At 36.2% G+C, this 26,928-nt stretch overlaps 3 protein-coding genes across 6 annotated transcripts in view; 2 read left to right on the forward strand and 1 right to left on the reverse strand.

Moving 5' to 3' along the window:
* Nucleotides 1-2,242, forward strand: part of CLCA2 (chloride channel accessory 2) — a 39,494-nt gene extending 37,252 nt beyond the window's left edge. For both annotated transcript variants that reach the window (XM_072834346.1, XM_072834347.1), the window contains one exon: nt 1,100-2,242. In XM_072834346.1, coding sequence (XP_072690447.1) covers nt 1,100-1,542 — 443 coding nt within the window. In that variant the 3' untranslated portion in view covers nt 1,543-2,242. The remainder of the gene's footprint in view (nt 1-1,099) is intronic.
* Nucleotides 1-26,928, reverse strand: part of ODF2L (outer dense fiber of sperm tails 2 like) — a 179,621-nt gene that overhangs the window by 90,392 nt on the left and 62,301 nt on the right. The window lies entirely within an intron of this gene.
* Nucleotides 17,547-26,928, forward strand: part of CLCA1 (chloride channel accessory 1) — a 29,367-nt gene continuing 19,985 nt past the window's right edge. Inside the window, exons 1-4 of the mRNA XM_072834350.1 lie at nt 17,547-17,784; nt 22,015-22,155; nt 22,323-22,470; nt 24,835-24,940. Of these exons, the coding sequence (XP_072690451.1) occupies nt 17,623-17,784; nt 22,015-22,155; nt 22,323-22,470; nt 24,835-24,940 (557 nt within the window). The 5' untranslated portion in view covers nt 17,547-17,622. The remainder of the gene's footprint in view (nt 17,785-22,014; nt 22,156-22,322; nt 22,471-24,834; nt 24,941-26,928) is intronic.

Raw genomic sequence — 26,928 nt, forward strand, 5'->3', positions numbered from 1 at the left:
CTGTATGGGAGAAGGAAGTGTATACAGAGGAAAGGCTGTATACATATGAATCATTCCTACTTTGATTTCCTTCTTTTAAAGATTGTAACACCTCTGGTTTCTGCCGATTTTAATGTGAATCAAGTCCTTCAATAGCTTGTTTCTTTTGTTGTTTTGTTTGTCGCCTTCTTTGGAGTTCATACCTGTTACCTTCTGGAGTGTTAGTCTAATAGAAGCCACATAGCCATTCAAAGAACTCAGAAATAAACTTTTACCTTTGACTTAAGTAACACATATTTTTGTCACTTAACATTTATGCTTATATCTTGCTTAAGAGGATATTTTCCATGTGGAAGTTTTTCATTTTATGTATTCAAATTTATCAATTTTTTGTTTATGGCTTCTGAATTTTGAGTCTTAATTAGAAGGGCCTTTCCTACTTCAAGACTATACTGGAATTTATCTATCATTTCCTACTACATACTTAATATTTTACATCAAATTTCTTGATCATTGTGGAGTTTACACTGAAAAAAAATGTTTGTGATATGGATCCAGTTTTATTTTTCTACATCATTTTGCCCAAATAGCGTTGTCACACACAATTTATCAAGAAATTTGTATTTTCCCCCATTAATTTGTATTTTACCTCTATCACATACTTTCTGGATGTATTGTGGCCTATTTTTAGATAGTCGCTTATTCAGGTACCAGTACTGCAATTTTTTACTTATAGAGGCATTACAGTGTTTTTATATCTGATAGGCTTAGTCCTCCCACATAGCTATTTTCTTAGTCTTTATATGGCCAGCCTTGATTATTTATTTGCCATTGAAGCTGTACAATAAGCATGTTAAAAGAGAAACTGGAGGCACTTTTAATAAAATCATGTAAAATTTACAAAATAACTTAGTGGGAAAAATGACATCTTTATTATGCTGAATCTTCCTATTCAAAAAATCTAAGTTTTTCCTCTTTTCAGGTTTCAATATGAGTTCTTATATAATGCTTTAAAGTTTTGTTCATATGCAGTTTTTTGTTGTTTATTTCTATTGTTGCTATTCTCATTAGTCATTTCTCATAGACTAGTAACCTTTCCATTTATATTTTTAAATTTCAGCTAACAGCTATGAAATAAGAATCAGTAAAAGTTTACAGAATATTCAAGATGACTTCAATAATGCCATTTTAGTGAATACATCAAAGCTAAATCCTCAGCAAGCTGGCACCAAGGAGGTATTTACATTCTCACCAAAGCTTTTCACAAATGGACCTGACCACCAACCTGATGGAGAGACACAAGAAAGCCACAGAATTTATGTGGCAATACGAGCAATAGATAAGAACTCCTTAAAGTCTGTTATATCTAACATTGCCCAAGCATCTCTGTTTATTTCCCCAAATTCTGCTCCTATTCTTACCAGAGACCATCTTATATTGAAAGGAGTTTTGACAGCAATGGGTTCAATAGGAATCATTTGCCTCACTATAGTTGTAACACATTGTACTTTAAACAGGAAAAAAAGAGCAGACAAGAAAGAGAATGGAACAAAATTAATATGAGCAAATGTACAGGGTACCTTCCTTCTTAGATATAAGACACATGGCCTTTGTGCTTTAGAAAAACATACCAATAAAGTCAAATTAACATCAGAACTATTAAATATGCTTTGAGTTTTTGTATAATACAGATCAGATTTTCACATAGTAAACAGACAAAAAATCTGTTATAACACTCATTTTTGGAAGGAAATTGGGAGAAACTTTTGAGCTTTGGCTATGCACAAAATAATAAAAATTTTTCTTTAAGGTAATGTCTTTAAAAGCAAAGGCAAGGGTAAGGTTGAACCAAAGAGTCAAGAAAGGCTTGTTTTATTGTGGAGGAAAAATAGCCCCAGGTAGAGGAAAGGAGGTTGGTATAACTGTCTATATGAAGTAATTGTTTAGTTACTTTGATTAATTTTTATTTCCCCTTATCTTTTCAGAATAGGTTGCTTGTTTATGACTAAAGATCAAACTGCATTTTATATATGAAGCCCCTCTTGTAATGTTCTTCACCTCTTGCCATTTGGTTAACTATACTACAGATCAAATCCCATTGCTAGTGCTCAAAGAGATCTTTGTTCACTTTGAGAGTTAACATTGAAATGTAGGTATATTACCCTAGTTCCCTGATACTAGTTTTGTAACAGAGGTGTATTGAATTTATTGCATATGAATTTGTATTGCCTTGGGTATTATTCAATAAAAATGGTTAAAATTCTCATAAGGCTTTAAGTAAAGAATGAAAGACATAGTTGTGAGCTTATTTTAATACATATACAGGCTATATAGTTTTATTTCAACCAAAGAAGAAGCCATGGGGGACCATGGGAGAGGGAGAAACTGACCTTTGTAAATGATTAACTGATTCTATCTTTTGTTTAAAGAAGATTCTAGGAATCCTTTCTCCATCAAAGTTTACCTATGGGAGCCGGAGTTGTAGGGTTGGTGAATAGAGGGTGAAGCATGGTCAAAAGGAAATAAAAATCATCTTTCATCTAATTTTACTATCCTTATTTTTTTAAGATTATTGAGCAATAGAGTAACTTGCCTTGTATATTAAAGAACTTTAAACCTTATTGGATAAATACAAATAATAAGGTGGAACAGATATATTTTAAAACCAGGACCTAAAAATGAAAATTAGATTAAGTTCTGGAGAAGCAGGGAGGGAATTGTGGGAAGCTGGAACAAGAGGAAAGAGAAAGAAGCATAGGGCCTGTGTCAGAGATTCAGGAGAGTGCTGGGGAGTAAAATGACCAGCAAATCTCTGTACCAAGGCTGCCTCTTTGCAGCTTAGACTACGTCCAAGGTCTGACCAGTTATATTCTAAGTCTCACAGTGCCTAAATGTTTGCAGATGCAGACTTCAAGTCCCTAGGCAGCTCAGTCCCTCCTCCCTCTCTTGCCATTATGCCTGCTAGCCTGGGATTTGCTTCTCTGTAGCTTCAATGAGCTGATACTATACAGTACTGAAGTGGGATGTGGTGAGTCTTAAGTCTTTAAATGTTTCCCTCATTTTATAGATAGGAAAATTAAAGGGTTAAGGGAGTAACCCAAAGCACTGTGCTGGTTAACAGCAGAGGTATTTAGGTATAGAGCCAGGTTCTCATACTACTCCTTCACTCCTGTCTATTTAAGAAGGTGTGGGAAGATAGTAGGGATTATTCCTAGAAATGTTTAACTCTTTCAAAATCAGCAGAATGGTTCTAGCTTTAAGAAACTGAGTTCATTTGTTTTTCTATCTTGTGTGTATAGGAATGAATAAATGGACTTAAATCCAGAAATTAGTGAATTGAAAGAGGCAAAACTAATACAGATTAAAGATGCTAAAGTGAGAAACTGAAATATATTATAGCAGGGTAGAAAGGATGAGCTCATAAAGTGGATAAAGCAGAAAAATGTTCAGTGGCTGTGAGGGAATGAAGCATTAGACAATAAGAAAGATGTAATAAACAGGGGAAAATAATGATTTAGAGATCCTAGCAATCATCAATATAACAGAGACACTGAAAAGGGAGGTGACATTGATCCTGACCAAATGGTAGAAAATAAAATAGACCAGAGTTGGGCCAAGGAGAATAAGGGACTATGAAGCATTGGTTACTGGTGAACTACCACATGAATAGTGACATCATTAAAGATTTGATCTGAGATTGTAAGAGGAGGAAAAATGTGAGCCAGATACTCAATTATCTGGGAGAATAAAGAGAAGTCTAGGGAATGAAGGTGACATATGCAGGTATTATTATTATCTTCCAATACCAGGATGGTTGTTGTTATGCAATAAATAGAAATTTGTTTTAAAAACTGAGGGGAATATCCCCTCTATTTTTTGCCCTATTCTTTTAGGGCTAGCAAAGGAAGGTTAAATCTCAATGGGAGTGAGAGAGAAGTAAGAGTCAAATTTTAGGGGATGATGGGGCACTTGGGTGGCTCAGTCAGTTAAGTGTCTGCCTTCAGCTCAGGTCATGATCTCAAGGTCTTGGGATCAAGCCCTGCCTCAGGCTCCCTGCTCTATGGCCCTCTCACTCTGCCTGCCACTCTTCCTGCTTGTGTACTCTCCCTCCCCTCAAGTAAATAAATAAAATCTTCAAAAAGAAAAAGAAAAAAAATTTAGGGATTGAGTTAATATAGCTTATGCACTAAGCAGATTGCTGATGTGTGCACTGTTCACTGCCCCAAAAATACATTTACATTTGCATGTTAGTACCAGAAAGTCTGTCAAAAAGTTATTTTATTTGCTTTAGGTTTTGTCTTCCACTACAATATAATGATTCTTAGAAGTATTGATCCCTAAAAATATCATTCATTTAAAACTTAATGTGACAAATCCAATTGCACTAATGGCAGAGTTGTTCATATCAAACTAATCCTCTTGCCATACTCTTAAAAAAATACATCCCTTTGAAGGCACTAGCTACCAGCAAAATTAGGTGAAACTGGTAGAAACCCTTGGAAAAAAGGAAGCAATCCAGGTGAGATCCACATTTAACTAGCTTTTCCCTCTGAAGGGATTCCCAATTTGATCACAGCATCTGGATAGAGTTTAAGCAGAAAGCAGCAGACTTACTGGATTGACAAGCCAGAGGTAAGAGCTCTGGGTTGCCAAAGCATTTAGAAATTGAAGGAGGAGGGCAGCCCCGGTGGCGCAGCAGTTTAGTGCCGCCAGCAGCCCAGGGCATGATTCTGGAGACCCTGGATCGAGTCCTGCATCAGGCTCTCTGCATGGAGTCTGCTTCTCTCTCTGCCTCTCTCTCTCTCTCTGAATAAATAAATGAAATCTTAAAAAAAAAAAAAAAAAAGAAATTGAGGGAGGAAATCCCAAAAAGGGAGAAATCACAAAAGGCAATTCTTCAATCTGCATCCTCACAATACTTAGGTGAGTCCTAAACTGCAAAGGAATCTAATAGAAAACAAGAGCTTGGCGGTGAAAAGAGCTAACCAGAGATTTCAGCAACTGCCCAGTTCTGGGGAGAAAATGTTTAAAGTTCAACCCCACTCAAGTTAGAAAGCCCTGGTAAGAACCTTGTGTTTTCATTGAAGCTCCAGAAGGGTCCTATTAGGGGTAAGAACCACATCCTCAGACTAAGAGTTATGCCCTAGAACAAGAGCAAAACAAATAGATCTGCTCTGACAAAGCCTAAAACCAAGTCTCCACAGAATCAAGATGATTCACAATAATTAAACTACTGCTAGAACATAACTCAGAAAAAGAAAACATATAGAATCTCTACAACACATCATGCAGTATCTAAGAAAAAACTGACATGCCAACAAGCAGGAAATGGGTCCCATAATTAATAAGAATAAAAATCTGTCAACAGAAGATGCAAAATTGATCCAGATTTGCAATTAGCAGACAATAAGCTGACAATAAGTATTACAAATATGATAAAGAAATTATGGGAAAAGATAGGTGTAAGTAACAAATAGAGAAGACATTTCAGGAAAGATGCCAAAATTCTTTAAAAATAAGCAAATGAAAATACTAAAATAGAAAAATAACAATGGATGAAAGAAGATTTTTGTAGTGTATTAGCAACAGACTGGTACGACAGTAGGAAGGATCAGATGACTTGAAAATAGGAAAATAGAAATCATGCAACTGAAGCATTTCATTTTTTAAAAATGGAAAAGTCAAAATGACCTGTGGAACATTATCTAGTAGTTTGGCATACATATAAATGCGTCCCACAAATAGAAGGAGGAAAAATGGAGCACAAAAATATTCAAAGAAATATTTGTTGAAATTTTTCCAAATTTGACTTAAGCTATCAACCCATGGACCTAAGATGCTCCGTAAATCTAACACAGATTTATGCAAAGAAAATAACACTTCAGTATATCATAGGAACTGGAACTAGTTACTCATCAGAAACAACTGAGGCCAGAAGACAATGAAATAACATCTTTGATTACTGAAAGGAAAATATGTCAATGCAGAATGCTATATTGAGCAAAAATTCCTTTCAAAATGAAGCAAATAAGAGCTGAAATCATGTTCACCAGCAAGAAATACCATTTCTTTACTCTAAAGGAAAAATGATGTCTGGTGAAAATACAGAGCTACAGTATGGCATGAAGATCACTGGCAATGATAACTAGGTAAATGTAATATATTGTTGGTTTCTTTACTTTTAATTCCTTTAAAAGACAATTAACTGTTTAAAGTAAAAGTAAAAACAATGTATTATTTTATTAATAACGGAATTAAGACATTGACAGCTAGAGCAGAATAGACAGGTGACTATTACTGCAGGTAATAGTATGGACTCATATGGTTGAAAGGTACTTAAATTACACTTCAAGTTGTATATTAAAGTAGACTGGGATAAATTAAAGATGCATATTATAACCCCCTTGCCACTCATTAATAATAGAGAAAGATATACCTAAAATGCTAATAAATTGAATAAAATGGAACACTAAAATTAACCAATTAACACAAAACAATTTAAGTAGAATAAAGGAATAAAGAACAGAGGAAAATAACAGAAAGCAAATAGAAAGACGGTAGACTTAAAGCCAGCTAAATTAATAATTATATTAAATATAAATGGACCAATTGCTTCTCTCAGTCTTTTGGCTAAGATCAAGTGTAAATATAAATGGACTAAACACTTAAAAAGCAGAGATTTTCAGACTTGATTAAAAAAAAGCAAGATTCAACTATATGGAATTTACAACAGGTTCATTTTAAATATAAAGACATAGAAATTGAAAATGAAACAAAGATATGGTATATTATGCAAATTCTAAGCATAATATAGCCAGTGTTAGTATATTACTATAAGACAAAATTGGCCTTGAGAAAGGAGAGAAAAAGAGTGTAATTTTATAATGATAAAAAAATAAATTCACTAAGATGATATAGCAATCCTACATGTGCATGTGCCTATTAACAGAGCTTCAAAATACCAGAAATAAAAACTGGCAAAACTAAAGGGAGAAATAGACAAACCAACAATCAACCTTGGAGACAAAAATTTCCCACTATTGAAAATTGTGGCAACTAGGTAGAAACACTCAATAAGAATAGAACATCATTCAAATGAAACAAGAATTTGAACATTATCAATTATTTAACCTTGATGTTTACAAAACACTGCAACTAACTAGTGCACAGTACACATTCTTTTTAAGTGCTCATGTAACAGTCACTACATGAGATCATGTGCTAGGCCTCTGCTTTTGGCTCAAGTCATGATCCTGGGGTCCTGGGATCGAGCCCCATGTCAGGCTCCCTGCTCAGTGGAGAGTCTGCCTCTTCCTCTCCCTCTGCCTGCCACTCCCTCTGTTTGTGCTCTCTCACACATTCTCTCTCTCTGTCAAATAAATAAACAAGATCTTAAAATAAATAAATTAATTAAATAAATAAATAAATAGATAGATAAATAAATAAATAAAGTTGGAACAACTATATATATGTTTGGGAAAATAATTTTACTCCTACCTTATAAAAATATGAATTCATGATGAATCATAGATATGAAAATGAATTAAGATACAAACTTCTAGAAAAAATATGTTTTCACAACTATAGTATAGAAAGATTCCTTAGAACAGAGAAAACCCTAAACATAGAAGAAAAAATAAGTTGGGTTGCATCAAAACTAAGTATCTGGGGATCCCTGGGTAGCTCAGAGGTTTAGCGCCTGCCTTGGGCTCAGGTCGTGATCCTGGAGACCCGGGATCGAATCCCACATCAGGCTCCCTGCATAGAGCCTGCTTCTCCCTCTGCCTGTGTCTCTGCCTCTCTCTCTCTCTCTCTCTCTCTCTCTCAATGTCTCTCATGAATAAACAAGTAAAATCTTAAAAACAACAACAAAAACTATCTGTGCTCATGAAAGGACACTATTAATAATGAAAAGGCAATCTACAAAGTGGAAGAAATATTCACAACACATACATCTGACAAAGAAGTCATATCTAGAATATGTAAAAATGTTATAAATCAGTAATAAGGTAAAAAAAACAATAAAAATGGGCAAAATATTTAAACAGACACTTGACAAAAAGGATATATAAATGACCAATATACCCATACATAGAAAGGGTATCAACACTATCAATCATCAACACATGAAAATAATAAGTATCATGAAATACCTCTTCATTCCCACCAGAACAGCTAAAGTATAGACTGACAATAAGAAATGTCAACAAGGATGTGGAGCAATTGGAAGTCTCCTAGATTGGTGAGTGTGCAACCACTTTGAAATACTGCTTGGCAGTTTCTTAAAAGTTATGCATATATCTAACCTTTGACCCAGAAATTCTGCTTCAAAAGAGATGAGAAGATATCCACCAAAAGACTTCCTCAAGAATTTTTATAGTCGTTTTATTCATAATAAACCCAAACAGGAAACAATCAAGTTTCTATTAATAGAATGGATAGAACAAATGTTGCTATTTGTATGACTTCACAAGGCATTCAGGGACAAAAAGAAACAAACAACTGGTACATGCAAGAATGAACATGAGTCTCAGAAGGATTACCTTGAGCTAAAGAAGGCTGACTCAAAGGAACACATACTGTATTATTGTACTTATAAGTTCAAGGACAATAATATTCTCTGGACACAGAAATCAATCGCTTGATTGATCTCAGAAGTGTTGGAGTTGGCTGTAAAGGGCACAAGGAGGCTTTCTGGAACAATGAAAATTTATATATATATTGATTGGGGTGGTGGTTTACATGGCTGTATACATTTGTCAGCATTCATTTATCTGTGTACATTTGATCTATAAATTTTACCTCAAAAGAAAAAAAATTTTACCTCAAAAGAAACAATATAAATGAATTTATTATATCCTTACCTTTATAGCAATGGTTCTCAACCAGAGGTGATTTTGCTTTTCCAGGGTATATTTGGAAATAACTGTGGACATTTTTTATTTCATAGGCAAATTAGTTCTCTAGTGAGTAGAGGCCAGGGATGCTGCTAAACATCCTACAATGCAGAGGACAGCCCCTACAACAAAGAATGACTCAATCAAAAATGTCAATAGTTCCAAGATCGAGAAACCTTGCTCTATAGAGAAGAAGTGAAAGGAGTCATTTATAAGGATATTTGATACATTAATATAATAAAAAGTGGCCTTAGTGAGGGGGCAATGGGACACAAAACTGTGAAGCAGATTTAAGTGAAGTTGAGAGACAAGAATGAAGTAAAAAAATATTATTTTTTTAAAGATTTTATTTATTTATTCACAATAGAGAGAGAAAGAGAGAGAGAGAGGCAGAGACACAGGCAGAGGGAGAAGCAGGATTCATGCAGGGAGCCCGATGTGGACTCGATCCCCGGTCTCCAGGAGGGCACCCCGGGCCAAAGGCAGGAGCCAAACCACTGCATCACCCAGGGATCCCCTGAAAAATATTTTAAATAAAATAAAGATGATCCATGTTAGAGGATCCAAATTCAAAAATTTGGTAGAAAATATAACTGATGAAAAAATTAAAAAGGTAAATGAATATAAAGTTGAGGGATGATGCATTACATATTAAGATCTGTGTGATGATTTATGAATGTAAAATATAGGGAAATGAGGAATAGAAGCAGAGGTAAAGTCAGGTAAGAGGTGGGCTCTGATGAAATGAGAATCTGGTTCATTGTGTATCTAAGGATGTAGAAAAAGCACAGATCAGGAACAGAGATGAAATAACATGGAAGTTAAGGATACTGATTATAAGAGTACATGATGATAGAAAGAGAAGCACTCAAGGATACAGAAACATATCCTCATATCCAATCCATGGAGGTAATTAGGGCCTGACTCCAAAGCTCAAAGGGAAGGCCTCCCTCCATAAATCCCTCTTGCACTTAGAATATCTCTTATCAGCAAGATGCTTCTGGGTTGGGTGGAGAGTGACCCAGATGGTGGCCAATTTTACTCCCCACTCCTTATCTACAGGCTAAGAGCCTTATCAAAAAAGCTGTTTCCTGAGAACAGTTGCCTCAAGGGCACAAGAAGGAGGAAGATAACCAGCGCAGTGGCCAATTGCTTTCTACTTCCCTGGCTTTGTGGGGCAGAAGCAATATAACTTAACAAATATTCAAAGGGAACTTTTCTAAAATTGACATAATCTCACTTCACTCTAATAAAGGAAAGAAGCAGCAAGATCATGAAGAAGATAAAAGGAAAAAAAAACATAGTGGAATAGAAAAGTAATGAAAAAAATTAGAAATTTGGGGTAGAGAAGACAAGACTCTTATGTCAACATGTTGAGATTTCAAAATAGTGGTCTTTATTTAGTCCAAAATTTTTATTTTTATGTGTAAATTTGTTTCAATTACAAAAGTAATACACACTATTATAAAAATACAGATGGTTAAGTAGGATGTGATAAAAGAAATAGATGTGACATAAATAAATTTACTTATTTATTCCTTTATTAAAGGACATTTGAGTAATTTGGTTTCTTGCTTTTATAAAGTAGGCTTTAAGGGACAAATTATATTACCCTTGTACATATAATCTCATGCACTTATGTGAGTTTGTCTGTAGGGAAAAGTCCTAGGAGTGGAATTGCTATGTTAAAAGATATAGTGCCTGGGTGCTCAGTTGGTTAAGCATCTACCTTCAGCTTAGGTCATGATCCCAAGGTCCTGAGATGGAGCCCCACATCAGGGCTTTCTGCCCAGTGGGGAGTCTGTTTTTCCCTCTCCTTTTGCCCCTCCCCCTGCTTGTGCTCTCCCTCTCTCAAATAAATAAATACAATCTTACAAAAAATATATACACACATAAATTTTGATGAACATTTCCCTTCAAAGCATTGTTCCAATTTTTCTATCATCCATAAGGTATGAATGTTTGTTAGGCCATAACTAAAAGAGGTAATGAACTGGGAGGTGGAGGCAGGAGTCATATTGTACTACATGACAGACAGCTTAAAATTGACTTTTAAATATCCATGTCCTTAAAATATTCCCTGGTCATTCTTGATACCATCTAATATAAAGCCCCAGCTTTCGCCAACTTATTGGTTTCTCCCCATCTCTCCCCAGAAAGCTAAGATTTGGGTAGGTGGAAGAGAAGGAGAAGTATATTATTTGTTTGTTAAATAATTTTTTTTTTGCTTATTAAATTTTTGTTTTGGGTTTTTTTGTTTGTTAAATAGATTTTATGTGTCATGCATTGTGCTAGCTGCACTGTATTTATTTTGCTTTATTTTTTCAATATTCAAATACCAGTATACCACAGCTAATGTCATAAAAAGTAGATGTTATGCAAGAAATAATATTAGAGAAAATTTAGGTACTATAGAAAAGACATTTTATAATGACAATGATGTAAATCTGAAATTTGTATTCACCAAATAATATAGTTTCAAATACGTAAAGCAAAGTTGACAGAACTAAAAAAGAGAGAGAGAGAGAGAGAAAGAAGAAAAAAAAGAAACACATTTATAATCATACTCAGAGATCTTAACACACCTCCAACACTAGCTGAAAGAACAAATGGACATGAAATTGATAAGAATAAAGAAGATCTGAACACCATGATTAACCAACTTAGCCTAACATATTTAGACCACTAGACCTAACAACTACAGAATGACCATTTTTCCCAAATGCACATGAAAGATTTTATCAAAAGAAACCATAATCTGATTCAAAAAGCAAGGCTCAACAAGTTTCAAAGTATTTAAATTTTAGAGTATGTTTTCTGACTATAGTAAAATTAAACTAGAAATGTATAACTTAAAGTATTCCCAAATGTCTAGGAAATTAAGCAACACAACACACTTCTAGATGGCTCATATGTTAAAAAAGAAAAAGAAAAAGAATAAGAACTCAAAAGTTAGAAAATACTTGGGACTGAATGATAATTAAAGTGTGACACATCAAAAATTTCTTACATAGTGAAGCTAAAGCAATTGTCAGAAGGAATTTTAAGAAAGAAATAATATCTGTTTGAGGCAAACTGTTCCAGAGAGCAGAAAAAAGAGGAAATTCTTTCCAACTCATTTTTGAGGCAGATAGCCTTGATACTAAGACCTGGCAAGTACATTACAATAAAGGAAAAGTACAGACCAATCTTTCTTGGGAACACAGATGCAAAAATCCTAAATAAAATATTAGCAAATTGAAAAGGATACTATATCATGATCAAACAGAATTTATGCAGAAATGTAAAGTTGATTTAACATTGAAAAATCAGTGTTAATCACCACATACCAGAACAAAGTAGTCACACAATCCTCTCAATAGATGCATAAGAAGCATTTGATAAAATTCGACACTTATACATAACTTAAAAAAGAAAAGTCAGGGGATCCCTGGGTGGTGCAACGGTTTGGTGCCTGCCTTTGGCCCAGGGCGCGATCCTGGAGACCCGGGATCGAATCCCACGTCGGGCTCCTGGTGCATGGAGCCTGCTTCTCCCTCTGCCTATGTCTCTGCCTCTCTCTCTCTCTCTCTGTGTGTGACTATCATAAATAAATAAATAAATAAATAAATAAATAAATAAATAAATCAAATTAGGATAGAAGTAGACTTTCTTTGATAAAAGTATCTACAAAATATCTCTAGATAATACTTAAGGGTGAAATATAGAATGCTTTCCCACTCAGAATTGGGAAAAAGAAAAAAGATATCCATTCTCTCCACCTGTATTCAACATTATACTGGAAATTATAGCAAGTATAATAAGTGAAAGAAACAAAATAAAGGAAGAAGTAAACAGGTGGCATTCACAGATGGCATAATTATAGACATACAAAATCCAAAAGAATCTAGAAACTACTAAAAATAATAGGAATTTAGCAAGCTCACTGAATATAAGGTCAATACACGAAAACCTATTATATTTCTATATACCAACAACGAACAATTAGGAAATGAAAATTTATAAAAATATCATTTATAATAGCACCCCCCCCCAAAAAAAAACCCTAGTAGTAAAGCTAATGAAAGACCTCCACCCTGAAAATGGTAAGACATGGTTGAGATCAATTAAATAAAACCTAAAATGAGATATGTCATGTCCATGGATTAAAAGACTCAGTATTATAAAGGTGTCAATTCTCCTCAAAGTGATATATAAATTCAATGCAATCCTATGAAACCCAGCAGATTTTTTTTTTTTAGTGGAATTGAAAAGTTGATCCTAAATTTTATATTGAAATTGCAAAGGACTTAAAATATCCCCAAATAATCTTGAAGAAAAACAAATCTGGAGTCATACCAGATATCAAGACATACAAAACAGCAATAATTAAGACTATATGCTTCTTTTTTAAAAAATTTTATTTATTTATTTATGATAGGCACACAGTGAGAGAGAGAGAGGCAGGGACATAGGCAGAGGGAGAAGCAGGCTCCATGCACCAGGAGCCCGACATGGGATTCGATCCCGGGTCTCCAGGATCATGCCCTGGGCCAAAGGCAGGAGCTAAACCGCTGCGCCACCCAGGGATCCCAACTATATGCTTCTGAGATAAGGATGGACAGTCAGATATACCAATGAAACATAAAAGAGACCTGCACATTTGCAGCCACTTCATTCACAACAAAGGCACAACTGCATTCAGGGGGGGAAAGTATGGTCTTTTCAATAAATGGTCTGGGTCTACTAGCCATCCATAAAGGAAAACAAAACAAGACAAAAATCTTGAATCTTACCTTATACTACATACAAAAAACACAACTTGAGATAGGTCACAGACCTAAATATGAAAGGTAGAACAAAATAGCAGAACAGAACACTGTATAATGTTTTCATGAACTTGAAAAAGCTGTCCTAAATATGATGCAAAAAAACAACTACTCATAAAGAAAAGATTAAATTAGACTCCATTAAAATTAAGACTCTCTATTCATCCAAGGGCACCATTAAGGCAAACAACAAACTGGAAAAAGTTATTTACAATACATGAATCCAACAAAGGATTCAGTATCTAGAACATATAAAGAACTACTATAAATCAATAAGAAAAAGACAACCTTATTAAAAATTGGGCAAAAAAGACTTTAATAGGCACTTTATAACAGAGGACATCCAAATGACCAAAAGTATATGAAAAGGTGCTTAACAACATTAGTCATCAGGGAAAATGCAAATTAAAAACAGAGTACATGTGGCACCTGGATGGCTGTCGATTAAGTGTCTTTGATTCAGGTCATAATCTCAGGGTCCTGGGATTGAGCCCCATGTCAGGCTCTCTGCTCAGCAGGGAGTTTGCTTTTCCCTCTCATTTTTCCCTCTGTGCTTTCTCCTCCCCACCCCCCAAATAAATAAACAGAATCCTTAAAAAATATATTAAAGCCATAGTACAATATGATTACATTCCCACTAGAGTAGCTAAAATCATAAGGACTGACAGTACCACATACTGGCAGAAATGTGTAACAGCCAGTAAAACCACTTGGAAAAGTGGCAGATCAACTAAATAAAATTAGATATAATGTATACCCTGTGACCCCGCAATTCCACTCTTAGTGTATACTCAACTAAATTAATGCTTATAGTTTTATTTGCAATAGTTCTAAACAGGAAATAATCCAAATATTCATCAACAGCAGTTGGTAAGCAAACGTGCTATATTTTTAAAATGGAATACACTGGATAAAGAAGTATGTTGCTGCTGCATGCAACATGGCTGAATTTCATGCAGCAAATGCTATATATGAAAGTAGCCAAACACAAGAGGATGTGCTGTGCGTTTCTAATTACACAAAATCTAAAAACAGGTATAATTAATCTATGTGGCAATGACTAGAAGGGAGCACAAAAGACACTTCTGGGATGCTGGAAATACTTTACAACTTTGGCGAAATTTGTCACTCAGGGTGCTAACTCCTGCACCTCTGGTTTGTGTCAAATGGCCCATCTGGGCTGCCTCTAACAAAGCCAGATCCCACGTGCCATGCTACAATGCTTTATCTGAGACAAAGCCTCTGTGAATCTGTTGAGGCTGGACACCAGAGAGTGGAGCTGCCACTCTAGCCCAGTAGAGGCCATGCTAAACTAGGCCCTCTCCCTGAGGCAGAGAAGATGAGACAAAGATGAGGATGAGGCAGTCATGGCAGCAGCATGGACTCTCCACTGAGCAAGCAGGTAAGGCCCAGTTAGCAGAGAAGGTCAGGTAAATCTGTAAAGTGCCTAAACTGGGTCTGTCACACCTCTGTCACAGACAACAGCAGAAGCCACGATCCAATAAGGGCAGGGCAGCTAAGGGCTCAGACCCCTCACGAATGAAGGCTGTGGTTACACCAAAAGGCAAGCAAACAATACAGATCAGCCAAATGCTGGCTAAAAGTGAAGAAAATTGGTGATAAAGAAAGGAGATAAACATCTATAATGGCTATGAAAATTAATATAGGACAATTTTACTAAAGCAGAATTGGGAGGCTAGAGCGGGGAACCATACCACTAAACATCAATTACAGGAAGAACTGTCAATTATAGACCCCAACGGAGAATCATCAAAGGAAAGAATCATCCATTACAGGTCTCAACAAGGAAAGATGCACATGGCATCTCCTACAAGAAATCAACTACCCCGCAACTCAGACAGTTTCTCCAATGGATGGATTTTCCTTCAAAACAGTCCCTCCCAATTTCCTCAAATAATATTCCCTTCCCCTTTTTCGTGGGGGGTCTTGCCTATGGTTTTGCCATAGCTTGCATGCCCCAAATTATAGTTCTCTATTACTCCTGAATGAATCATTTGCTGACAAAATAACTGATTCTTATTTTAAGATCAAGATGGTTAAAAAAAAAAAATGATCAAGATGGTCTTGAGATCAGCTCCAGCAGCAGACACTAATTTATTTCAATAACTGTCTTGTTTTAGGTATTTTAGGAGAGTGCAATTGGCCACCACTTTGGAGGAGATTCTATGAATGATGGGACTTCTGCTTCCTCTCAAAGAAAAAGCAAAATAGCTTGTGCTCACACATACATAAATGCAAACTCTACACTCTAATATTGGAGGTAAATATTATGGAAGGACAACAGTGGGTCTGCATCGTTGAAGGGGATTAGTCTCTCAGAACCCTCTTAGATTTTCTTGGCTCCATCTGTGCACTGGACCTCAGTTACTCCTCCTCCTATTTTCCCTTTCCCTTATTCTCACTGCTTTAGGGTTAAATTCTCCAATTACTAGCACATAAGCTTGCTTTAGGCTCTGTTTTTTTAGGGAACCCAGGAAAGACTTATATTTAGTTGGGAGTGTGAGATGTTTTAGATCTAAATTTTTTATGTATAATAAATGCATACATTTATTTGAGTAAGTTATTTTTGTGTAAAAGCATACTTAGATCATCAGGATACCCACTTTATAATTGAGTATTTCCACTCTGTTTCAATACTTCACTTTGGATTACTTAAAGATTAGGTACTTTAAGCAGTAAGTTCTATTTATTGGCTACAAGTACTAATCTAATTTTCACGAGCCAATGTCAAAGAAAGGGGACAGACAAGGTGAAATTGATGCTTACTACAATGTAAAGACAAAATGAAGTCAAGGGATAAAGGGATATTTCAAGTAATTTGAATACAATTAAATGGTGGATCAGGCCAGCCCCCGGTGGCTCAGCAGTTTAGTGCCACCTTCAGCCTGGGGTGTGATCCTGGAGACACAGGATCGAGTCCCACATCGGGCTCCTGGTATGGAGCCTGCTTCTCCCTCTGCCTGTGTCTCTGCCTCTGCCTCTCTCTCTCTCTCTCTCTCTCTCTCTGTGTCTGTCATGAATAAATAAATAAAATCTTAAAAAAAATGGCGGATCAATTTGAGTTTCCATCTGAGGGTTGGCAAACTTAAAAGAGTCTGAGCAGTAACTGGCAGGACATAATTCATATTCTAAGAGACATTTAGTTTCAATAAAATGTTTTAATGTTGTTAATTTTAATTATATTGACCAATGGGAGCTACAGAATAGAGAAATAGAGGTCTGATGAGGAAACTGGGGGGAGTTTGCTTTGCACAGAGATATGAATTTTGTCTTTTCTCTCCATTATAAAATATTCAATAATATCTATGTTGTTTTCTAATGTTTTTTAGATGTAAGTGGATGATTGTTTAAGAGAGCACCAAGAAGTAATGAAGCTATGTCCAGATCAATGAGGATTACAAAAAAAAAGACCACTATGAAGGATAACTGGGTATACAGTTTACGCTTAATGAATGCTCACTGAATATGCAGAACAATCAGGCCTCCATGGCCAGGTGAGGGTTGAAGGGTGGTGTTGGGTGGGTCAGTATCCCTGGTCAGCAAACATTTGTAACAAGTAAACATCTTTCAATGGCCAAGCTGCTTGTCACCTGTGAGTCCCTCCAGGGAACAGGATGTGGGCTCTCCACCCTCATTCCCAGCATCTGGCACAGGTGAAGGCAAGGTTAATAATCCTTTCAAAATGAAATATTTGTAAGTACACAGAATTTGAGACTAAGCTATAGTTCCTTATATTGGAGACAAATGCAATAGTGAAAGAATTTTGGGTCAAAGGGTTAAATACTGTGATAAATCATCTCTGATAGCTTGGAAAAATGTGTGTCTATATATTCATTTATATATATATATAGGGGTAAAGAAAGATACCTCTAAAAGCAACATTCTCCAAGGAAGAAATCAAAGTGCGATGTACAGCAATGGGGTCATTTAAGAGTTCTGTTTTCATCTTGGTCCTTCATCTCCTGGAAGGGACCCTGAGCGATTCACTCATTCAGCTGAATAATAATGGTTATGAAGGCATTGTCATAGCAATTGACCCTAATGTGCCAGAAGATGAAACAATCATTCAACAAATAAAGGTAAGTTCAAAATAATAATTATTCACGCTTTAAAAAAAATTAAGTGTAATGCTGTGATAGAACAAACATGAGTTCTTCAACTTCAGCTTTGTGACACTGGCAAATTATTTTCATGTCTGAGCCTGTTTCTTCAGTTGTAAAATGGAAATAATAACACTAAACTACAAGGATTCTTGTGAAAGATAAGATAATAAAGGCAGTGCACATATTTCAGAGTTTGATACATTGTTGGTGCTTAATAAATGACTTGGTCTGGACAATTTCATTGAAAACTATTTAGTTTGACACTAAGGTAGGGCCAGCTACATTTGGCAGATATTGTGAGATATGGGGAGGATAATTCCTTTGCTTGATTTTACCATTGGCTTATATAAAATTCTTTTATTCTCTTAATTTTAACTCCCTTGTTTGTTATTAGGATCCCAGGATGCAAATCTCTGATTTAAGAACAATCCTGACCCTTCCAATAAAAGGAAACTGTGCATTTTACCAGCCCCAATGCAAGTAACCTTCTCAGGGCTGCTGGGGGGGGAAGGAAAAACTAGGGAAGAAGACTCAGTCTTCCTGTTCCAGCAGAGCATCTAACTGCTGTAAGGTGGAGGGATTAGAGAGGTCATGTGCAAGAGCAAACAGCTAAGAATAAGAAGGAAATGCCTTATAAAGGGCTGTAGCACATCCAGAAGCAGTATTGTGAAAAGAGCAAAAGTGTTAGTCATAAAATGGGAATAATAATAAGTACCTTTCTCATAGGACTTTGTGAGGATTAAATTTAGCAATGCATGAATATAAGGGAAGCTGAGTGAAGGGAATATGCGAACTCTAATTTTTTCATGTCTTCTATAAGCCTAAAATTATTCCAAAAATTAAAAAGAAAAAACTTCAAAAATATATGCATCGCGTCTAATGCATTGTAAGAGCTCAATAAATGGTAGGCATAGTCATCAATAGCCAGTCCCACTTTTAATCCTTCTAGATAGAAAATGTTCCTCTTAACCAAGCCAGATGGACTAAAGCTTGTTTCTGGGCAAAATTCCTGAGTGTGAGCTCAGAAGTTAATAGTACAAGGGCTCCAAAGATCACTCCCAAAGGTTCTTTGCTCTGAGCAGAAGCAAGGCCAGAAAGATGGAGTTTGAGGGAGAACCGTTTCTATCACCAAGAGCAGTTTGGGGTTGGAGAAATGCAGCAGTTGATGGGGGAGGAGAAGCTTACCTGTTTAACTGGAAGACTATCAGGTTTACCACCATTGGTGAAAGAGAAATTCACCTTCTGAAATTTCTCAGTATCAGAAACCTTGGGTAAATTTTTAATTACCTCTAAATTTAGAAAAGGCATGAGCAAAAGTGACGCAGCCACTTGGAGCAACAAAGTGTGAAAGAAAAATGTGGCCTCCACTGTTACCATCTCTGGCTGGACAGTTAGTAGGGCTCAGGAAATGCCAGGAGGAGGACCCAGATGCCTTATCTTGAATGGCAATGCTCATTTGTATTTATAGGTGCCTTAGAGCTTTCAAAATGCTTTCACCTACTATCTTTGGGGGTTTTTCTCCTGAGAAATGTGCTTCTCACTACAATTATTAAATTGTCTTTCTTACAAGTCCCAAATGCATTGGCTATAAGATAAATTGGTTTCCACATCTTCTCTGTAAAAGGAACACTTTTAAGGGCAATCAGTGTGCTCAGTGTTTCTCAGTAGTTCATAAAAGTGGGTTCTTCCCTATTTGATGTTCCCGATCTGTAGGGTTGAGGAACCTCACTGTGGGCTTTACTGCCTTTCCTGGACATCCCTCACTCTCCGCTTTCTGAGAGGATTTTGTCCTTCCCGCCCTTGTGGGGACAAGTCTCTACATCAGCTCTTAAATACAGGCTTCAGCAACAGTCCCCATTTTACCACCTACAGGACCGGCAGATGGCGCTGCAGCAGTTCTAGGCACTGCACCTTCACCGCACAGTAGTAGTAGTTCCAGAAGCAAAAGGAGCGCGTGCACAAGACGAGGGAATGCGAGTCAGGGAGAAACTGTGTTCTCGTGTTCTTTCTCTCTCTCTCTCTCTCTCTCTCTCTCTCTCTCTCTCTCTCTCTCTCACACGAAAGATACACAATCGGACAATTGGAGTAGTTTGGGGTCTCCTCAATGCATGGGACCCAGGTACCTCCTGTTTTGGCATTCCTGGACAGCTTACCACTCATCATAACCAATTCACTCATTCATCCGACAAATATTTACAGAGCATTTACACTATGTCAGTACCAGGAATCCAGCGATGAACAATATACTATCCTTGTCCTTAAGGAATTACCTTATAAAGGTCCTATATACTGTTATCCTCAATTTTCTCCAAACTTCAAGTTTAAATGCCTATTTGGACATGAAGTCACCTTTTCAAAATCTGGAACAGATGCCAAAGCAAAGATCCTTTATTAATGTTTCTATTAAAATATGGAAGACAAGAGCATTTCATGCTGCTTAATTCTTCCAGGAGATACTGAAAATTCACATTTCACAAGTCAAATTGTGATATAATACTCTAATGTAGGAAGTTTCATACCTACTTTTCGACTTTTTTGATGATTTTGACTAAGTGTTTTTATTTTTTAAAATTATACAATGTTAAATTCTCCTAGTGATTGTTAAAAATCTGGCTTTTGGGGAAGAAGGAAATGCAAATCATTACAAGAACTTTTAGAAAGCTCTCCAGCTCACCATTATTTTCACTATCTGAAAAGAGAGAAACTGAGGCTCTTAGAGATAAAATAAATTCCCCAAGTTAATCCTGTTAGGAAATGGCAGAAAAGGAGTCACTCCTGCATCAATGCAAGAGCCCTGCTTCCTTAAGGCCAACCCCACCAGGCACCTGAGCCTAGTCACCCTGGTCTGCTCCAGCAAGGACTTTGCTCCTGCAACAATCCTTTTTCTTCTTACATATCCGGTGATGGTTTTTTTTTCTTTTTTCCATTAGCACATACATATAATAGTTCCTACTTAAAAAACAAAACAAAACCCCGTTGCCCTAAGGTCCTCCTTCAGCTACTTCTTCATTTCTCCATTCCTCTTTAATTTATAGAAAACCTTACTGAACTTATTCATCACCTCTGCTTCCTCATCTCCTATTCTTTTTAACTCACTCATATGGAGCTATCATCTCTATTCCACTAAAGTGGATCACTCAGGTTGCTAACTCCATTGTTCAGTTCTTAGTCCTTACCATACTTGATCAGTCAGTAGCATTAGACACCAATAAGGACCCTCCTCTTCTTAAAGTGCTTTTTCATTTCTTACTCATATACCTGCTGCTCCCTGAGTTCCTTTGATGGGCTCCTCCTCACCCCATCTCTAAATGCTGGGGGCATCAGGGCTCAGTCTTCAGCCCTCTTTTCTATCTATACTCACTTTTGCACTTTTTCAGTCCTAGTAGATCCAGTGCCCCTTTGCATAATAAATCTCTTATAATACCCCCTTCTACTATCTTGTCATGAAACAACTCAGGGAATCTGCTGAGGCTTTATAATTTAACACTCTAGCTCTTTCATCTTAGAGACATAAAGTTAGGTGTAACTTGAAGAGAAATTAATTATGCCACTTCCTTATACTGAACACCTGGTACTCTACTAAAAATAAATGCTCTCATAACATTTAGTTAACCCCCAAATTATTACAGGAGTCAGCAGTGCTGAAGTCATGCCCATTTTAATTTCAGTTTCTCTCCCAGTACTACTTGATGTGTGACTTTGAGACCTCTACTCTCTAATTGTCAGTTTCTCCTTACAGGTTTATTGATCTTAAAAAAGCAAATGAAATGAAACCAATAGCTAATATTTCGTAAGCACTTGTGCTACGTAAGCATGGTTCTAAGTTCTTTCTTGACTTGGTTTGGTCCTCACAACTTTATGAGCTAGTCACTAGAATATTTTCCACTCTATACATGTAAAAACTGAGGTTCAGAAAGGCTTGAGGAAATTGTCCGATGTCCTACCATAAGTGGTGGAGCCAGAATTAATGTCTGCCTCTGGAGTCTGCATTGTCAACCACTACACTGTGATCCACAGCATCTGGGAAATGCTCAGAAAAGGTTAACTATTATTACTAATAAAAGGTAATTCCGTATTTCCCCTTCCCATTTTGATCAATAACTAGTCTTTGGAAACAGGAAAAAAAGATGTAAATTTGAATGATGGGTAGTTTTGCCTATTTTCTTCCATAATTGTGCTGGTTATTTAAGTTTTCTGTTTTCCCAGGACATGGTGACCCAGGCATCTCCATATCTGTTTGAAGCTACAGAAAAAAGATTCTATTTCAAAAATGTTGCCATTTTGATTCCTGAAAAATGGAAGACAAAACCTGAGTATGTGAGACCAAAACTCGAGACCTACAAAAATGTGAGAATACCAAGTTCTTTTTTCAAATTCAAGTTCATACTCTTGATTCAGATTTTTTTCATCAAAATATTCTAGAATCAAATGAAATTGTTTCAAAATACTCCTGTGTGAATAAGGTCAATTCATTTGCTAAACTTTTGTAATAATGACTTTTTCTTAAATTTCAGGCTGATGTTCTAGTTGCTGAGCAGAATCCCCTAGGTAATGATGAACCGTACACGGAGCAGATGGGACACTGTGGAGAAAAGGGTGAAAGGATTCATTTCACTCTTGACTTCCTAGCAGGAAAAAAGTTTTCTCAATATGGGCCACAAGGTAGGGGTAGAGAGAAACTATTCTGCTATATTTCTCACAGTTTATTTTATGTTCAAAGTAGAACATGATCTAAGTAAGCACATATAAGCAAAGTAAGCTATTATTAAGCAAATCCCCGCTTAAGATGGGGATTCAGAATAGTGCATTTTTCATTTAAAATTTAATCTTTTCATATTTATCATACGTGTAAATCAGTATTTTTTTTAATTTCTAGAGATTGTTATTGAATAATATTTGTATGAGATAATAACTGTAAGGTAGTTTGATATGTAGTATTAGGTTTCTATGGATCTGTAGAGGGAAACACTTGAACTAATTAAACCTCCTGCCTGCAACTCAGGTCGTAGCCATGAAATGGCGGAGATGTACAGTGCTCTCAGACTTCTGTGCATCAAATCCTAAATGGATTGTTAAAATGCAGATTCTGTTGAGTAGATGTGGGATGGGACTCAAGAATCTGCATTTTTAATAAGCTCCCAAATGATTCTGATACTGGACCACACTTTGAGTACCAGAGATATCTTGCAGTTCAGCACTCTAAAACCCATGACTAAAGACAAAGTCCAATTTTCCTTCACAAAATTAACTATCATTCCCACATGAGCTATTTACAGCAATCTTTGGAGAAAATATTATAAGAAACAAGCAGAAGAGTATACATAATATGCACTTTCCGAGTATAATGAAATATGATTAGTTTTAGATAATTAGGTTAACTAATAACTAGTTCTAAGTTTCTTTACAATCTTGAGAAGATTAGAACCAGTTTGATTTCCTTCATTTAAATAGGCAAGGCAGAGAAAACAAACAAAAAAGTGCTAGCACCTCCATACTCCACCCCCAAATACACTAGAGTACTTACAGACCTTATGAGAAAGAGGTGTCAAACAAATGTACCTCTTTGTTGTTCTTGTACAACACTCCATTTCAACTCCATAATGACCAGAAAATTCCCAAAGCATGGCTCACTGTGTGTTGAACTGATTTACCTAACTTCTCCATCCCACTCTTGAGCCCACCTCAGCCATCATGGTCATCACATATAATGTCATTCCTTTATAATCTCTCCTTTCTGTACTGTGACTCCATGCCTGCTGCCCCACAACCTTCTCTTCCATTTAAGAAGCCATCATTTGTCCCCCAGCGCTGACAGAATAGTCTAAGTCTTGAATGTGAGATACTAGGTCTTCCTCAGCATGCATCTTCTCATATAATTGTCCAAATTCAGCCCACTTAGGAATTTACATTCCAGAAAAACTGAGCTGACTATAAGTCATTAAGATTCATGCAAATTTAACAAATACTCACTGAGTGCCTATTAAGTTCTAGGCACTATTTGCCAAGGCAAGACAATAAAGAAGTCATGGTATCCATTTTTATGGAGACAAGTGTCTAATGTGAGAGATCAGTATGTAAGCAGCAATGAAAATATAATATGATAAGTGCCACAATGGAATACAATGGAAGTGCAAAGGAGGGGGTATCTGGACTAGTTTGAGGATGTCAGAGAATGCCTCTAGGTAGATATAAGCCTGATTTTGAAAGAAGAATAGGAGTTATCTAGACAGAGAGAGGAAGGGAGTATTGTAAGCCAGAGGAAAAATATATGAAAAGAACAAGAGATGAACAAGAGCATGATGTGACTCCAGGAAGTAAAAGGAATTCACTGTGATTATAGAGTTTTGGAAGTGGATGAAGAACACTAAGAAATATGGCTATAGAGAGGATTAGCATCTGGATCATCAGGAACCATGTATGCCATGTTGAGAAGCTAGACTTCACCTGAGCACCATAGGGGTGCCACTGAAGATTAGAGATTTGAAGGCCAGTTGGGTGGCCATTGCCATGATTCAGGAGTAGGTGGCAGTAAGACTGGAAAGATGAGACTAGGTCAAAGCAAAAGGGCAGAGGTGTGATAGTCAGACCTTGAGGGTTAACCAGATATGAACCATGAGGGAGAAGGACATATTCAGGATGATGCCCAAGTTGCCCTGTGAATGCCTCTGGCTCTCACAGCAGCCTGCATTGACTTCCATCATTACACTTAGGTCACTAGGGGTTATAGTTATCTGATCATTTGTGTCATCTGCTGGACCATGAGCTGTGTAAGGACAAGCTTCTTTGTATAAATAACTGCTTGACACTTAACTAGTCCCTAATTAACAGTTGATGAGCCAAAATAAGTGTTGTATTTTAAAGAAATGTGCAATTGTCATTAAATTTTTCAAAGGAAATAAAACTTTTAAGTGAAAAAAATTAACATAGCAAAGCATAATGATGTTCAGAAAAATTACTTTCTCCCAGTGTAAGAAGATAATTTTATCATTCTTATTGTAATCAAGTGTTTAAAATATTTTCTCACAGAAAGGGTCTTTGTCCATGAATGGGCTCATCTACGATGGGGAGTATATGATGAGTACAATAATGACCAGAAATTTTATTTATCCAATGGAAAAAAAGAAGCAGTAAGGTATGTATATTTTGATATAACTTTTCCCAAAGTATTTTAAATTGCAACCAATGTTTTCATGAATTGAAGACCTTAAAAACATCAAGTTTTTGTCTTATTTTTATCTCTGTTTTATTCTTAGTGCTTTCTTTTTCAGCTTCCAAAAAACCTGCCACTTTTATTCACTTTATAAGTGCTTCAATTAGTTGAATTCTCTACTCTGCAGCTACAAATCACTTGCCTGTGTGTGCAACTGTAAGAAATCCATAGGTGCTATGTCAGAGTCTCCATCTTCCTATATCAGAATCAGGGACATAAACAAATCTAATGAGAACAGAATGATATCTATGTGGACTTCATCAGTATGAACGGGCCTGGGAGGGACTGTGGAACTTATATGAATGACAATCCAAATATTTTTTAAAAACCAAAATTTAACCCAATTCAAATTAAATTTTCCATGGTATCAATAGAAAGCTAACTGAATACTTGGAAAGTACTCTTGACTGCCATTATTTTTATGGGTAAATTCAATTTCAGTGAATATAAACTGCTTTAGTACAAACATAAAAGACAGAGAACTTTCCAATTTACTTGAAAGAGCTAGCATAATTCGGATACTAAAATCTGACAGGTAGCATAAAAAGAATTCCATAGGTACAGTTTTCTAAAAATATTTTAAATAAAAGGATAGCAAATTACATTTGGCAGAATTAAGGGACTATTAAACATACTAAAGCCAAGTAGGATATCCAAAAGTGCTGTGATACTGGGTAACTAAGTAATACAGTATATTGAGTAAAGAAGAAAATAATTATTCTAATAGGTTCTCAAAAGTTTGATAACCTTGCACATGTATGCCCAAGTTTAAAAACAACAACCTCTCCTTTAAAGATAGAATTTGGTACAACACTCCTCTATACTTCTGCTTGCAGTTCTGCTTACCTGATGGCTGTTTAAGGGGAGGCACTAAGATATGGTTCAATTACTGTCTAGTTGGTGCATCTGTTTCCCAGGGGAGCTGAATTGGACTCAGCACTCAACCCTGGCTTCCCATCTCTCCCACAGGAGCATTACTTCTTTCCACTTTGCCTTTCTTTACTACATTCAAACCCTGCTAGCGAGGTCCACTTCCGTTATATTGTCCCTCATTGTTACATCATTTCAGGCATAGACACTAAGTGCCTCCTAGAACTAGACATAGTACTGATTCCTTTAGCTTATTCCATGTGCATCTCATAGACCACAGACCAGGGGCCCTTCCCTGATGTGATCATATGTTGGATTGACCTTTCCAGTCTCACCCAGTGGATTCTATCCCAAACTCAACACCTGCATTTCCCACTTCTCTTTTCTAAGTTTCCAGACACTATATAGTCCCTCAAGAGAAAAGCTGATTAGTACATAGTCCTTTCTAGACATATTCTAACATATCTACATATACAGCATATTCTTCCACAGATAACATTAGCAAAGCTGACATGATCACCATGTCCTCTTAACAAGAAATTTAATTATAACATGTTAATAATATTTATTGCTTCTTATCTTTCAAATATTTTTATTGCTTTGAAGGCCTAGAAGCAATTTTAAAAATGGCAGTACTGCCCACAGTAGAAGGTTACTTCCTTAATATAATACAGAACATTAATTGAAAGCCAACAGCCTTTCATATTTAATCGGGAAATGCTAGAGACATTCCCAGGAATAAGGATGACCACTATTAACAGAATTATCTAACCTTGTTTAGAAAGTTGTAGTCAGTGCAGTAACACTTTAAGCTGAAGATGTTGAAAAAAGTGTATGTGAGGGACTGCTACTCAAAAGGAAGAGAGAAAATTGCTTTTAGGCAGGTGAGATGTAGTCCACTTAAAAAATCAAAGGAAATAAATAGAAATTAAAATTAACAAAGGAAGTCAATAAGGTGATCAGATATAAAATGAATATTCAAATTGCCTTTCCATAGATTAACAATAACTAGTTCAAAAATATAATGGAAAACAATATTC

Source organism: Canis lupus, chromosome 8 (assembly GCF_048164855.1).
Source record: "Canis lupus baileyi chromosome 8, mCanLup2.hap1, whole genome shotgun sequence".
NCBI lineage: Eukaryota > Metazoa > Chordata > Mammalia > Carnivora > Canidae > Canis > Canis lupus.